Raw genomic sequence first — 15,505 nt, forward strand, 5'->3', positions numbered from 1 at the left:
CAGCATGTTATGTCTATGAAAAGTATAGTACAACAACAGGACTAATGTATTTGAATTCTAGAAAAAATTGTTTCTCCACATTTCATCATAGAAAACACTAGGCAGAATTCTGTAGCTCCCTTATAACAAGTCTTTTCTTGTTGTTGAGACAAAATAACCAGACTCACAGGTTAAGAGAGGAAAGGTTCAGAACTCACAGTTTATAGAGGTTTCAGTTCATAGTAGGCTGGCTCCAGAACAGGGAAGCATTGCAGAGGGGCATCACGGACCAGAAGACAAGCAGGAGCAGCAGCAGCAGCAGCAACAGGATCAAGCTTTTTTCTGTCCCTACATCTTATCCAGGTACTCACCTTTAGGGCAGGTAGCACTCATACCCTTAATCTTAACATCACATCCTTGATCCCAGAACTATGCCAAACCAATCGGTGGACCAACTTGATAATCACATATCCTGAATCCCAACATCATATTCTACATATCTAGTCACCTATGAAAAACACCCATCTATAGCTCCATGAGAGTTTGGGGGACAGGTAGGCAGGAGACATAGCAACAAGCATCTGTGTAATGGAGCTCGATGGATCAAATTGCTGTGACTTTAAGAAATCAGTCAGTGGAAGGAGCCACCTCACATCTCCACTTCCATGCACACAATGTGTCCTTGTGGTCCTAATTCCCACACAGGAGAACACGGGCCACAGGAGAATCTGCTCTGCCTGGTCAAGAGGTACATGGTTTTCATTACACATCAACAAACTGTCACCCAGTCTTATGCGTTCCTCTTAGACTGGACAAGTTTAAATGGCTGATAAACACTAATCAATGGGGAAAAATCATGAAACTGCAATGCTAGGACCACTAGTTCCTCAGTAAGACAAATATCCATTTCTACTTTGTTACTGGCATCTTTTTCCTTGCTTACAGTCCAAGAGAAATACAGTGTCTCTGGGGAAAATGCTTGTGTAGAGCCCTACTATCCATTCTTGGTGACCATATAAATTACAAAATATCATGGAAAAGCTTTCATTGCAACAGATATTCAAAGTCTTAGATTCAGCAATTCAATTTCCTGGAATTTTAAAAGTTATTGTATCATATTAGCTGAGACTCATGACACACAGTAATATATCAATGTCCAGATCAGCATTATTCCCAAAGAAGTGTGGGAATAACTCTCAAATCCTTCAATGGAAAATGGATAAACAAATGTGGTATGTGTAAAATAGGGATTTTAGGCTATAAAAATCTTTTGTATTAAAATATCACTGCCAAAGTCATGAATTGCATGAAACCATTTATCTTCCATAAAGTTAAGAGGACGTCACTATTGCTAGTAAGGAGGTATCAATACGATTACAACAAGTGTTTTTATCAGTGAAACTTTTCATAGTGCCTAAAATATTCCTACGTACTAGCAGAGAAATAAGAACTCCTTTCAAGTACGATAGAAATTAAAAACAAATGGACTCACCAAACTGTCAGTTGACAAGTTTTTCCGAGCATGTTCAAGTTTTCCTGCTGGTTTCTTCCTTTTCTTATTCTGGCTCAAAATCTCCATTTCGAGACTTTTCACATTTTCTTTTATGCGTAAACACTCCGATTTAATCCTAAAATATTGATTTCAAAATAATTATTTGCACAGATCTGTTTAAAAAGTCACATAACCTTTGAAAGACTACTCACAATTTTAAAAGTTAGAAAAAGTAGATGATTTGGTAGGTAAGATTTTTCTCATTGTGCTTGTTGACACTTTTTCTTTTGCATTATTGGGTGTGAACACAGGGCTCCACGTGGAAAGCACATGCTCTCTCCTCACTGTACTATTTCTGCTCCCCTAAATTACTCCTTTCAGGTACATTTATCAAAGCTAGAATTTTCCCCTGGCCTAATGAAGATTTAGTACTTATATAACTGCAATATGTCTCATGCTATGCTGCTGATTTCCTTTATAGATGCTCAAGTCATTTGGTTAAGCCATACCTGTCTAAGGGTTCTTCCATTTTTTCATCATGTTGTACAGAGCTTGTACCTTGATCTTGTGCTTCTGTCAACTGAAAATTAACAAAAATGTTTATTAATAACCTGCCCATGCCTGGTGTTTGTTTCATAACTGTAGTGGACACAGCTATAATGCTCCACCTCCGTATGGTTTATAGTTACCTCTGTGCTGTGTCTACACGGTTATCTGAACTGCTGATGCAGGGATCCAATGGCCCACACCTTACAAAGTAACACCCTCTCCCCACTATTTAAGTTACCGATCACAGCTCTAGGTCTGAAACATATTATATTCCTGATTTTAGACCTGTTAGCAGGTCCTCAAACTGACAAAACTAGAAGGTTAGCACAGTGCTATGGACCTGCATTCCTGGCTCCTTGGTAAGCTGATGCTTGAGACCAGCCTGGGCAACTGGGGGAGACAACTCTTTTGCAGGAAACTATAAAAGTGAAAGTTTTGGTAAAATGGAGAGAAAGAGGAAGTCCCTTTACTTGTGCTGTCCTTTTAGTTGTATTTTTACCTTCCACGCATTACATCCTACTTTATGGATTCCAAGTACTATTTATCAACTATGATATGAATAATGCTTATATGACTAAGAGCAATGCCAATGATAATAATACAGAAATGACACTGCAGTAACATCTAGATGTCTCCAGGAACTGTTGGAGAAACAGTATCTAGACAGACACCAGCATGCCTGGGCCAGAGTTCCAACTCCACCAGTCACCAGCAGTGGGAGCTCTATAAAATCTTTCCTATTGGGTATTATTGTGTTTTCTGTTTTGATAAAGTTTAACATTGCAGGAAAGCTGAGGTAAAAGTTTCCTCAGGTCAAGTGCAGTCTTGATAATTTAGTCAGAAGATCTCTCAAAATTTAAATCAGAAGCTGGGCTTCGTGTCACACAGCTGTGATTCTGTCACTCAGGAGGCTGAGTCAACAGGGTTACTGTAAGCACAAGACCACCTTGGAGAGGCACAGTAAATTCAAGGCCAGCCTGGGGTACACAAAATGTCTCGGCACAGGGGTCATTTACACTTTCCCTTCTTCCTTTTAGTTTACTTCTCCCAGAACAAAACCTCATCAGCCATTATTTGGTATGGATTCCTTCTGCACTGAGTCCTACACATGGCAAAGTGACTCACATGGGTTTCAATCTGAATTTTGCGATCTTCTAATCTAGGGCTGGAGGCCTCACTGCTAGAATGCCACCCATCATAATTCACCTTGTTTTTCTTTTTAAATGTTGCTTTCCAATGGACCACATTGTCTTTTTTGAATATTTTCCAGTTGTATATGGTACCACTACCAATGTTTCAACATCTCAATACCTTTGTATATGACACTTAAAGTAAGATGATGGCCCCTGGCATTTTAATTCACAAATGACACCTTATCAACATGTCAGCATGTTATGTGTATGAAAAGTATAGTACAACAATAGGACTAATTTATTTGAATTCTAATAAAAATTGTTTCTCCACATTTCGTCATAGAAAACACTAGGCAGAATTCTGTAGCTCCCTTATAACAAGTCTTTTCTTGTTGTTGAGACAAAATAACCAGACTCACAAGTTAAGAGAGGAAAGGTTCAGAACTCACAGTTTATAGAGGTTTCAGTTCATAGTAGGCTGGCTCCAGAACAGGGAGGCATTGCAGAGGGGCATCACGGACCAGAAGACAAGCAGGAGCAGCAGCAGCAGCAGCAACAGGATCAAGCTTTTTTCTGTCCCTACATCTTATCCAGGTACTCACCTTTAGGGCAGGTAGCACTCATACCCTTAATCTTAACATCACATCCTTGATCCCAGAACTATGCCAAACCAATCGGTGGACCAACTTGGTAATCACATATCCTGAATCCCAACATCATATTCTACAGATCTAGTCACCTATGAAAAACACCCATCTATAGCTCCATGAGAGTTTGGGGGACAGGTAGGCAGGAGACATAGCAACAAGCATCTGTGTAATGGAGCTCGATGGATCAAATTGCTGTGACTTTAAGAAATCAGTCAGTGGAAGGAGCCACCTCACATCTCCACTTCCATGCACACAATGTGTCCTTGTGGTCCTAATTCCCACACAGGAGAACACGGGCCACAGGAGAATCTGCTCTGCCTGGTCAAGAGGTACATGGTTTTCATTACACATCAACAAACTGTCACCCAGTCTTATGCGTTCCTCTTAGACTGGACAAGTTTAAATGGCTGATAAACACTAATCAATGGGGAAAAATCATGAAACTGCAATGCTAGGACCACTAGTTCCTCAGTAAGACAAATATCCATTTCTACTTTGTTACTGGCATCTTTTTCCTTGCTTACAGTCAAAGAGAAATACAGTGTCTCTGGGGAAAATGCTTGTGTAGAGCCCTACTATCCATTCTTGGTGACCATATAAATTACAAAATATCATGGAAAAGCTTTCATTGCAACAGATATTCAAAGTCTTAGATTCAGCAATTCAATTTCCTGGAATTTTGAAAGTTATTGTATCATATTAGCTGAGACTCATGACACACAGTAATATATCAATGTCCAGATCAGCATTATTCCCAAAGAAGTGTGGGAATAACTCTCAAATCCTTCAATGGAAAATGGATAAACAAATGTGGTATGTGTAAAATAGGGATTTTAGGCTATAAAAATCTTTTGTATTAAAATATCACTGCCAAAGTCATGAATTGCATGAAACCATTTATCTTCCATAAAGTTAAGAGGACGTCACTATTGCTAGTAAGGAGGTATCAATACGATTACAACAAGTGTTTTTATCAGTGAAACTTTTCATAGTGCCTAAAATATTCCTACGTACTAGCAGAGAAACAAGAACTCCTTTCAAGTACGATAGAAATTAAAAACAAATGGACTCACCAAACTGTCAGTTGACAGGTTTTTCCGAGCATGTTCAAGTTTTCTTGCTGGTTTCTTCCTTTTCTTATTCTGGCTCAAAATCTCCATTTCGAGACTTTTCACATTTTCTTTTATGCGTAAACACTCTGATTTAATCCTAAAATATTGATTTCAAAATAATTATTTGCACAGATCTGTTTAAAAAGTCACATAACCTTTGAAAGACTACTCACAATTTTAAAAGTTAGAAAAAGTAGATGATTTGGTAGGTAAGATTTTTCTCATTGTGCTTGTTGACACTTTTTCTTTTGCATTATTGGGTGTGAACACAGGGCTCCACGTGGAAAGCACATGCTCTCTCCTCACTGTACTATTTCCGTTCCCCTAAATTACTCCTTTCAGGTACATTTATCAAAGCTAGTATTTTCCCCTGGCCTAATGAAGATTTAGTACTTATATAACTGCAATATGTCTCATGTTATGCTGCTGATTTCCTTTATAGTTGCTCAAGTCATTTGGTTAAGCCATACCTGTCTAAGGGTTCTTCCATTTTTTCATCGTGTTGCACAGAGCTTGTACCTTGATCTTGTGCTTCTGTCAACTGAAAATTAACAAAAATGTTTATTAATAACCTGCCCATCCCTGGTGTTTGTTTCATAACTGTAGTGGACACAGCTATAATGCTCCACCTCCGTATGGTTTATAGTTACCTCTGTGCTGTGTCTACACGGTTATCTGAACTGCTGACGCAGGGATCCAATGGCCCACACCTTACAAAGTAACACCCTCTCCCCACTACTTAAGTTACTGATCGCAGCTCTAGGTCTGAAACATATTATATTCCTGATTTTAGACCTGTTAGCAGGTCCTCAAACTGACAAAACTAGAAGGTTAGCACAGTGCTATGGACCTGCATTCCTGGCTCCTTGGTAAGCTGATGCTTGAGACCAGCCTGGGCAACTGGGGGAGACAACTCTTTTGCAGGAAACTATAAAAGTGAAAGTTTTGGTAAAATGGAGAGAAAGAGGAAGTCCCTTTACTTGTGCTGTCCTTTTAGTCGTATTTTTACATTCCACGCATTACATCCTACTTTATGGATTCCAAGTACTATTTATCAACTATGATATGAATAATGCTTATATGACTAAGAGCAATGCCAATGATAACAATACAGAAATGACACTGCAGTAACATCTAGATGTCTCCAGGAACTGTTGGAGAAACAGAATCTAGACAGACACCAGCATGCCTGGGCCAGAGTTCCAACTCCACCAGTCACCAGCAGTGGGAGCTCTACAAAATCTTTCCTATTAGGTACTATTGTGTTTTCTGTTTTGATAAAGTTTGATATTGTAGGAAAGCTGAGGTAAAAGTTTCCTCAGGTCAAGTGCAGTCTTGATAATTTAGTCAGAAGATCTCTCAAAATTTAAATCAGAAGCTGGGCTTCGTGTCACACAGCTGTGATTCTGTCACTCAGGAGGCTGAGTCAACAGGGTTACTGTAAGCATGAGACCACCTTGGAGAGGCACAGTAAATTCAAGGCCAGCCTGGGGTACACAAAATGTCTCGGCACAGGGGCCATTTACACTTTCCCTTCTTCCTTTTAGTTTAGTTCTCGCAGAACAAAACCTCATCAGCCATTATTTGGTATGGATTCCTTCTGCACTGAGTCCTACACATGGCAAAGTGACTCACACGGGTTTCAATCTGAATTTTGCGATCTTCTAATCTAGGGCTGGAGGCCTCACTGCTAGAATGCCACCCATCATAATTCACCTTGTTTTTCTTTTTTAATGTTGCTTTCCAATGGACCACATTGTCTTTTTTGAATATTTTCCAGTTGTATATGGTACCACTACCAATTTTTCAACATCTCAATACCTTTGTATATGACACTTAAAGTAAGATGATGGCCCCTGGCGTTTTAATTCACAAATGACACCTTATCAACATGTCAGCATGTTATGTGTATGAAAAGTATAGTACAACAACAGGACTAATTTATTTGAATTCTAGAACAAGTTGTTTCTCCACATTTCATCATAGAATACACTAGGCAGAATTCTGTAGCTCCCTTATAACAAGTCTTTTCTTGTTGTTGAGACAAAATAACCAGACTCACAAGTTAAGAGAGGAAAGGTTCAGAACTCACAGTTTATAGAGGTTTCAGTTCATAGTAGGCTGGCTCCAGAACAGGGAGGCATTGCAGAGGGGCATCACGGACCAGAAGACAAGCAGGAGCAGCAGCAGCAGCAGGATCAAGCTTTTTTATGTCCCTACATGTTATCCAGGTACTCACCTTTAAGGCAGGTAGCACTCGTACCCTTAATCTTAATATCACATTCTTGATCCCAGAACTATGCCAAAGAAACTGGTGGACCAACTTGGTAATCACACATCCTGAATCCCAACATCATATTCTACAGATCTAGTCACCTATGAAAAACACCCATCTATAGCTCCATGAGAGTTTGGGGGACAGGTAGGCAGGAGACATAGCAACAAGCATCTGTGTAATGGAGCTCGATGGATCAAATTGCTGTGACTTTAAGAAATCAGTTAGTGGAAGGAGCCACCTCACATGTCCACTTCCATGCACACAATGTGTCCTTGTGGTCCTAATTCCCACACGGGAGAACACGGGCCACAGGAGAATCTGCTCTGCCTGGACAAGAGGTACATGGTTTTCATTACACATCAACAAACTGTCACCCAGTCTTATGCGTTCCTCTTAGACTGGACAAGTTTAAATGGCTGATAAACACTAATCAATGGGGAAAAATCATGAAACTGCAATGCTAGGACCACTAGTTCCTCAGTAAGACAAATATCCATTTCTACTTTGTTACTGGCATCTTTTTCCTTGCTTACAGTCAAAGAGAAATACAGTGTCTCTGGGGAAAATGCTTGTGTAGAGCCCTACTATCCATTCTTGGTGACCATATAAATTACAAAATATCATGGAAAAGCTTTCATTGCAACAGATATTCAAAGTATTAGATTCAGCAATTCAATTTCCTGGAATTTTAAAAGTTATTGTATCATATTAGCTGAGACTCATGACACACAGTAATATATCAATGTCCAGATCAGCATTATTCCCAAAGAAGTGTGGGAATAACTCTCAAATCCTTCAATGGAAAATGGATAAACAAATGTGGTATGTGTAAAATAGGGATTTTAGGCTATAAAAATCTTTTGCATTAAAATATCACTGCCAAAGTCATGAATTGCATGAAACCATTTATCTTCCATAAAGTTAAGAGGACGTCACTATTGCTAGTAAGGAGGTATCAATACGATTACAACAAGTGTTTTTATCAGTGAAACTTTTCATAGTGCCTAAAATATTCCTACGTACTAGCAGAGAAACAAGAACTCCTTTCAAGTACGATAGAAATTAAAAACAAATGGACTCACCAAACTGTCAGTTGACAAGTTTTTCCGAGCATGTTCATGTTTTCTTGCTGGTTTCTTCCTTTTCTTATTCTGGCTCAAAATCTCCATTTCGAGACTTTTCACATTTTCTTTTATGCGTAAACACTCTGATTTAATCCTAAAATATTGATTTCAAAATAATTATTTGCACAGATCTGTTTAAAAAGTCACATAACCTTTGAAAGACTACTCACAATTTTAAAAGTTAGAAAAAGTAGATGATTTGGTAGGTAAGATTTTTCTCATTGTGCTTGTTGACACTTTTTCTTTTGCATTATTGGGTGTGAACACAGGGCTCCACGTGGAAAGCACATGCTCTCTCCTCACTGTACTATTTCCGTTCCCCTAAATTACTCCTTTCAGGTACATTTATCAAAGCTAGAATTTTCCCCTGGCCTAATGAAGATTTAGTACTTATATAACTGCAATATGTCTCATGTTATGCTGCTGATTTCCTTTATAGTTGCTCAAGTCATTTGGTTAAGCCATACCTGTCTAAGGGTTCTTCCATTTTTTCATCGTGTTGCACAGAGCTTGTACCTTGATCTTGTGCTTCTGTCAACTGAAAATTAACAAAAATGTTTATTAATAACCTGCCCATCCCTGGTGTTTGTTTCATAACTGTAGTGGACACAGCTATAATGCTCCACCTCCGTATGGTTTATAGTTACCTCTGTGCTGTGTCTACACGGTTATCTGAACTGCTGACGCAGGGATCCAATGGCCCACACCTTACAAAGTAACACCCTCTCCCCACTATTTAAGTTACCGATCGCAGCTCTAGGTCTGAAACATATTATATTCCTGATTTTAGACCTGTTAGCAGGTCCTCAAACTGACAAAACTAGAAGGTTAGCACAGTGCTATGGACCTGCATTCCTGGCTCCTTGGTAAGCTGATGCTTGAGACCAGCCTGGGCAACTGGGGGAGACAACTCTTTTGCAGGAAACTATAAAAGTGAAAGTTTTGGTAAAATGGAGAGAAAGAGGAAGTCCCTTTACTTGTGCTGTCCTTTTAGTTGTATTTTTACATTCCACGCATTACATCCTACTTTATGGATTCCAAGTACTATTTATCAACTATGATATGAATAATGCTTATATGACTAAGAGCAATGCCAATGATAATAATACAGAAATGACACTGCAGTAACATCTAGATGTCTCGAGGAACTGTTGGAGAAACAGTATATAGACAGACACCAGCATGCCTGGGCCAGAGTTCCAACTCCACCAGTCACCAGCAGTGGGAGCTCTATAAAATCTTTCCTATTGGGTATTATTGTGTTTTCTGTTTTGATAAAGTTTAACATTGCAGGAAAGCTGAGGTAAAAGTTTCCTCAGGTCAAGTGCAGTCTTGATAATTTAGTCAGAAGATCTCTCAAAATTTAAATCAGAAGCTGGGCTTCGTGTCACACAGCTGTGATTCTGTCACTCAGGAGGCTGAGTCAACAGGGTTACTGTAAGCACAAGACCACCTTGGAGAGGCACAGTAAATTCAAGGCCAGCCTGGGGTACACAAAATGTCTCGGCACAGGGGTCATTTACACTTTCCCTTCTTCCTTTTAGTTTACTTCTCCCAGAACAAAACCTCATCAGCCATTATTTGGTATGGATTCCTTCTGCACTGAGTCCTACACATGGCAAAGTGACTCACATGGGTTTCAATCTGAATTTTGCGATCTTCTAATCTAGGGCTGGAGGCCTCACTGCTAGAATGCCACCCATCATAATTCACCTTGTTTTTCTTTTTAAATGTTGCTTTCCAATGGACCACATTGTCTTTTTTGAATATTTTCCAGTTTTATATGGTACCACTACCAATGTTTCAACATCTCAATACCTTTGTATATGACACTTAAAGTAAGATGATGGCCCCTGGCATTTTAATTCACAAATGACACCTTATCAACATGTCAGCATGTTATGTGTATGAAAAGTATAGTACAACAATAGGACTAATTTATTTGAATTCTAATAAAAATTGTTTCTCCACATTTCGTCATAGAAAACACTAGGCAGAATTCTGTAGCTCCCTTATAACAAGTCTTTTCTTGTTGTTGAGACAAAATAACCAGACTCACAAGTTAAGAGAGGAAAGGTTCAGAACTCACAGTTTATAGAGGTTTCAGTTCATAGTAGGCTGGCTCCAGAACAGGGAGGCATTGCAGAGGGGCATCACGGACCAGAAGACAAGCAGGAGCAGCAGCAGCAGCAGCAACAGGATCAAGCTTTTTTCTGTCCCTACATCTTATCCAGGTACTCACCTTTAGGGCAGGTAGCACTCATACCCTTAATCTTAACATCACATCCTTGATCCCAGAACTATGCCAAACCAATAGGTGGACCAACTTGGTAATCACATATCCTGAATCCCAACATCATATTCTACAGATCTAGTCACCTATGAAAAACACCCATCTATAGCTCCATGAGAGTTTGGGGGACAGGTAGGCAGGAGACATAGCAACAAGCATCTGTGTAATGGAGCTCGATGGATCAAATTGCTGTGACTTTAAGAAATCAGTCAGTGGAAGGAGCCACCTCACATCTCCACTTCCATGCACACAATGTGTCCTTGTGGTCCTAATTCCCACACAGGAGAACACGGGCCACAGGAGAATCTGCTCTGCCTGGTCAAGAGGTACATGGTTTTCATTACACATCAACAAACTGTCACCCAGTCTTATGCGTTCCTCTTAGACTGGACAAGTTTAAATGGCTGATAAACACTAATCAATGGGGAAAAATCATGAAACTGCAATGCTAGGACCACTAGTTCCTCAGTAAGACAAATATCCATTTCTACTTTGTTACTGGCATCTTTTTCCTTGCTTACAGTCAAAGAGAAATACAGTGTCTCTGGGGAAAATGCTTGTGTAGAGCCCTACTATCCATTCTTGGTGACCATATAAATTACAAAATATCATGGAAAAGCTTTCATTGCAACAGATATTCAAAGTCTTAGATTCAGCAATTCAATTTCCTGGAATTTTGAAAGTTATTGTATCATATTAGCTGAGACTCATGACACACAGTAATATATCAATGTCCAGATCAGCATTATTCCCAAAGAAGTGTGGGAATAACTCTCAAATCCTTCAATGGAAAATGGATAAACAAATGTGGTATGTGTAAAATAGGGATTTTAGGCTATAAAAATCTTTTGTATTAAAATATCACTGCCAAAGTCATGAATTGCATGAAACCATTTATCTTCCATAAAGTTAAGAGGACGTCACTATTGCTAGTAAGGAGGTATCAATACGATTACAACAAGTGTTTTTATCAGTGAAACTTTTCATAGTGCCTAAAATATTCCTACGTACTAGCAGAGAAACAAGAACTCCTTTCAAGTACGATAGAAATTAAAAACAAATGGACTCACCAAACTGTCAGTTGACAGGTTTTTCCGAGCATGTTCAAGTTTTCTTGCTGGTTTCTTCCTTTTCTTATTCTGGCTCAAAATCTCCATTTCGAGACTTTTCACATTTTCTTTTATGCGTAAACACTCTGATTTAATCCTAAAATATTGATTTCAAAATAATTATTTGCACAGATCTGTTTAAAAAGTCACATAACCTTTGAAAGACTACTCACAATTTTAAAAGTTAGAAAAAGTAGATGATTTGGTAGGTAAGATTTTTCTCATTGTGCTTGTTGACACTTTTTCTTTTGCATTATTGGGTGTGAACACAGGGCTCCACGTGGAAAGCACATGCTCTCTCCTCACTGTACTATTTCCGTTCCCCTAAATTACTCCTTTCAGGTACATTTATCAAAGCTAGTATTTTCCCCTGGCCTAATGAAGATTTAGTACTTATATAACTGCAATATGTCTCATGTTATGCTGCTGATTTCCTTTATAGTTGCTCAAGTCATTTGGTTAAGCCATACCTGTCTAAGGGTTCTTCCATTTTTTCATCGTGTTGCACAGAGCTTGTACCTTGATCTTGTGCTTCTGTCAACTGAAAATTAACAAAAATGTTTATTAATAACCTGCCCATCCCTGGTGTTTGTTTCATAACTGTAGTGGACACAGCTATAATGCTCCACCTCCGTATGGTTTATAGTTACCTCTGTGCTGTGTCTACACGGTTATCTGAACTGCTGACGCAGGGATCCAATGGCCCACACCTTACAAAGTAACACCCTCTCCCCACTATTTAAGTTACTGATCGCAGCTCTAGGTCTGAAACATATTATATTCCTGATTTTAGACCTGTTAGCAGGTCCTCAAACTGACAAAACTAGAAGGTTAGCACAGTGCTATGGACCTGCATTCCTGGCTCCTTGGTAAGCTGATGCTTGAGACCAGCCTGGGCAACTGGGGGAGACAACTCTTTTGCAGGAAACTATAAAAGTGAAAGTTTTGGTAAAATGGAGAGAAAGAGGAAGTCCCTTTACTTGTGCTGTCCTTTTAGTCGTATTTTTACATTCCACGCATTACATCCTACTTTATGGATTCCAAGTACTATTTATCAACTATGATATGAATAATGCTTATATGACTAAGAGCAATGCCAATGATAACAATACAGAAATGACACTGCAGTAACATCTAGATGTCTCCAGGAACTGTTGGAGAAACAGAATCTAGACAGACACCAGCATGCCTGGGCCAGAGTTCCAACTCCACCAGTCACCAGCAGTGGGAGCTCTACAAAATCTTTCCTATTAGGTACTATTGTGTTTTCTGTTTTGATAAAGTTTGATATTGTAGGAAAGCTGAGGTAAAAGTTTCCTCAGGTCAAGTGCAGTCTTGATAATTTAGTCAGAAGATCTCTCAAAATTTAAATCAGAAGCTGGGCTTCGTGTCACACAGCTGTGATTCTGTCACTCAGGAGGCTGAGTCAACAGGGTTACTGTAAGCATGAGACCACATTGGAGAGGCACAGTAAATTCAAGGCCAGCCTGGGGTACACAAAATGTCTCGGCACAGGGGCCATTTACACTTTCCCTTCTTCCTTTTAGTTTAGTTCTCGCAGAACAAAACCTCATCAGCCATTATTTGGTATGGATTCCTTCTGCACTGAGTCCTACACATGGCAAAGTGACTCACACGGGTTTCAATCTGAATTTTGCGATCTTCTAATCTAGGGCTGGAGGCCTCACTGCTAGAATGCCACCCATCATAATTCACCTTGTTTTTCTTTTTTAATGTTGCTTTCCAATGGACCACATTGTCTTTTTTGAATATTTTCCAGTTGTATATGGTACCACTACCAATTTTACAACATCTCAATACCTTTGTATATGACACTTAAAGTAAGATGATGGCCCCTGGCGTTTTAATTCACAAATGACACCTTATCAACATGTCAGAATGTTATGTGTATGAAAAGTATAGTACAACAACAGGACTAATTTATTTGAATTCTAGAACAAGTTGTTTCTCCACATTTCATCATAGAATACACTAGGCAGAATTCTGTAGCTCCCTTATAACAAGTCTTTTCTTGTTGTTGAGACAAAATAACCAGACTCACAAGTTAAGAGAGGAAAGGTTCAGAACTCACAGTTTATAGAGGTTTCAGTTCATAGTAGGCTGGCTCCAGAACAGGGAGGCATTGCAGAGGGGCATCACGGACCAGAAGACAAGCAGGAGCAGCAGCAACAGCAGGATCAAGCTTTTTTATGTCCCTACATGTTATCCAGGTACTCACCTTTAAGGCAGGTAGCACTCATACCCTTAATCTTAATATCACATTCTTGATCCCAGAACTATGCCAAAGCAACTGGTGGACCAACTTGGTAATCACACATCCTGAATCCCAACATCATATTCTACAGATCTAGTCACCTATGAAAAACACCCATCTATAGCTCCATGAGAGTTTGGGGGACAGGTAGGCAGGAGACATAGCAACAAGCATCTGTGTAATGGAGCTCGATGGATCAAATTGCTGTGACTTTAAGAAATCAGTCAGTGGAAGGAGCCACCTCACATCTCCACTTCCATGCACACAATGTGTCCTTGTGGTCCTAATTCCCACACAGGAGAACACGGGCCACAGGAGAATCTGCTCTGCCTGGACAAGAGGTACATGGTTTTCATTACACATCAACAAACTGTCACCCAGTCTTATGCGTTCCTCTTAGACTGGACAAGTGTAAATGGCTGATAAACACTAATCAATGGGGAAAAATCATGAAACTGCAATGCTAGGACCACTAGTTCCTCAGTAAGACAAATATCCATTTCTACTTTGTTACTGGCATCTTTTTCCTTGCTTACAGTCAAAGAGAAATACAGTGTCTCTGGGGAAAATGCTTGTGTAGAGCCCTACTATCCATTCTTGGTGACCATATAAATTACAAAATATCATGGAAAAGCTTTCATTGCAACAGATATTCAAAGTATTAGATTCAGCAATTCAATTTCCTGGAATTTTGAAAGTTATTGTATCAGATTAGCTGAGACTCATGACACACAGTAATATATCAATGTCCAGATCAGCATTATTCCCAAAGAAGTGTGGGAATAACTCTCAAATCCTTCAATGGAAAATGGATAAACAAATGTGGTATGTGTAAAATAGGGATTTTAGGCTATAAAAATCTTTTGTATTAAAATATCACTGCCAAAGTCATGAATTGCATGAAACCATTTATCTTCCATAAAGTTAAGAGGACGTCACTATTGCTAGTAAGGAGGTATCAATACGATTACAACAAGTGTTTTTATCAGTGAAACTTTTCATAGTGCCTAAAATATTCCTACGTACTAGCAGAGAAACAAGAACTCCTTTCAAGTACGATAGAAATTAAAAACAAATGGACTCACCAAACTGTCAGTTGACAAGTTTTTCCGAGCATGTTCATGTTTTCTTGCTGGTTTCTTCCTTTTCTTATTCTGGCTCAAAATCTCCATTTCGAGACTTTTCACATTTTCTTTTATGCGTAAACACTCTGATTTAATCCTAAAATATTGATTTCAAAATAATTATTTGCACAGATCTGTTTAAAAAGTCACATAACCTTTGAAAGACTACTCACAATTTTAAAAGTTAGAAAAAGTAGATGATTTGGTAGGTAAGATTTTTCTCATTGTGCTTGTTGACACTTTTTCTTTTGCATTATTGGGTGTGAACACAGGGCTCCACGTGGAAAGCACATGCTCTCTCCTCACTGTACTATTTCCGTTCCCCTAAATTACTCCTTTCAGGTACATTTATCAAAGCTAGAATTTTCCCCTGGCCTAATGAAGATT

The 15,505-nt window shown here is 39.1% G+C and overlaps 1 protein-coding gene across 1 annotated transcript in view; it reads right to left on the reverse strand.

Annotated features, from left to right (window-relative positions):
- Window positions 1-463: 463 nt before the first annotated feature.
- LOC134474803 (coiled-coil domain-containing protein 18-like) overlaps window positions 464-15,505 on the reverse strand; it is a 41,761-nt gene continuing 26,719 nt past the window's right edge. The window contains exons 17-25 of the mRNA XM_063243540.1: window positions 15,080-15,215; window positions 12,190-12,260; window positions 11,681-11,816; window positions 8,785-8,855; window positions 8,276-8,411; window positions 5,386-5,456; window positions 4,877-5,012; window positions 1,981-2,051; window positions 464-1,607 (exon numbers count right to left, since the gene is read on the reverse strand). Coding sequence (XP_063099610.1) covers window positions 1,436-1,607; window positions 1,981-2,051; window positions 4,877-5,012; window positions 5,386-5,456; window positions 8,276-8,411; window positions 8,785-8,855; window positions 11,681-11,816; window positions 12,190-12,260; window positions 15,080-15,215 — 1,000 coding nt within the window. The 3' untranslated portion in view covers window positions 464-1,435. The remainder of the gene's footprint in view (window positions 1,608-1,980; window positions 2,052-4,876; window positions 5,013-5,385; window positions 5,457-8,275; window positions 8,412-8,784; window positions 8,856-11,680; window positions 11,817-12,189; window positions 12,261-15,079; window positions 15,216-15,505) is intronic.

Source organism: Cavia porcellus, unplaced genomic scaffold (genome assembly GCF_034190915.1).
Source record: "Cavia porcellus strain 051 isolate PalLab524CR breed Dunkin Hartley unplaced genomic scaffold, mCavPor4.1 scaffold_38, whole genome shotgun sequence".
NCBI lineage: Eukaryota > Metazoa > Chordata > Mammalia > Rodentia > Caviidae > Cavia > Cavia porcellus.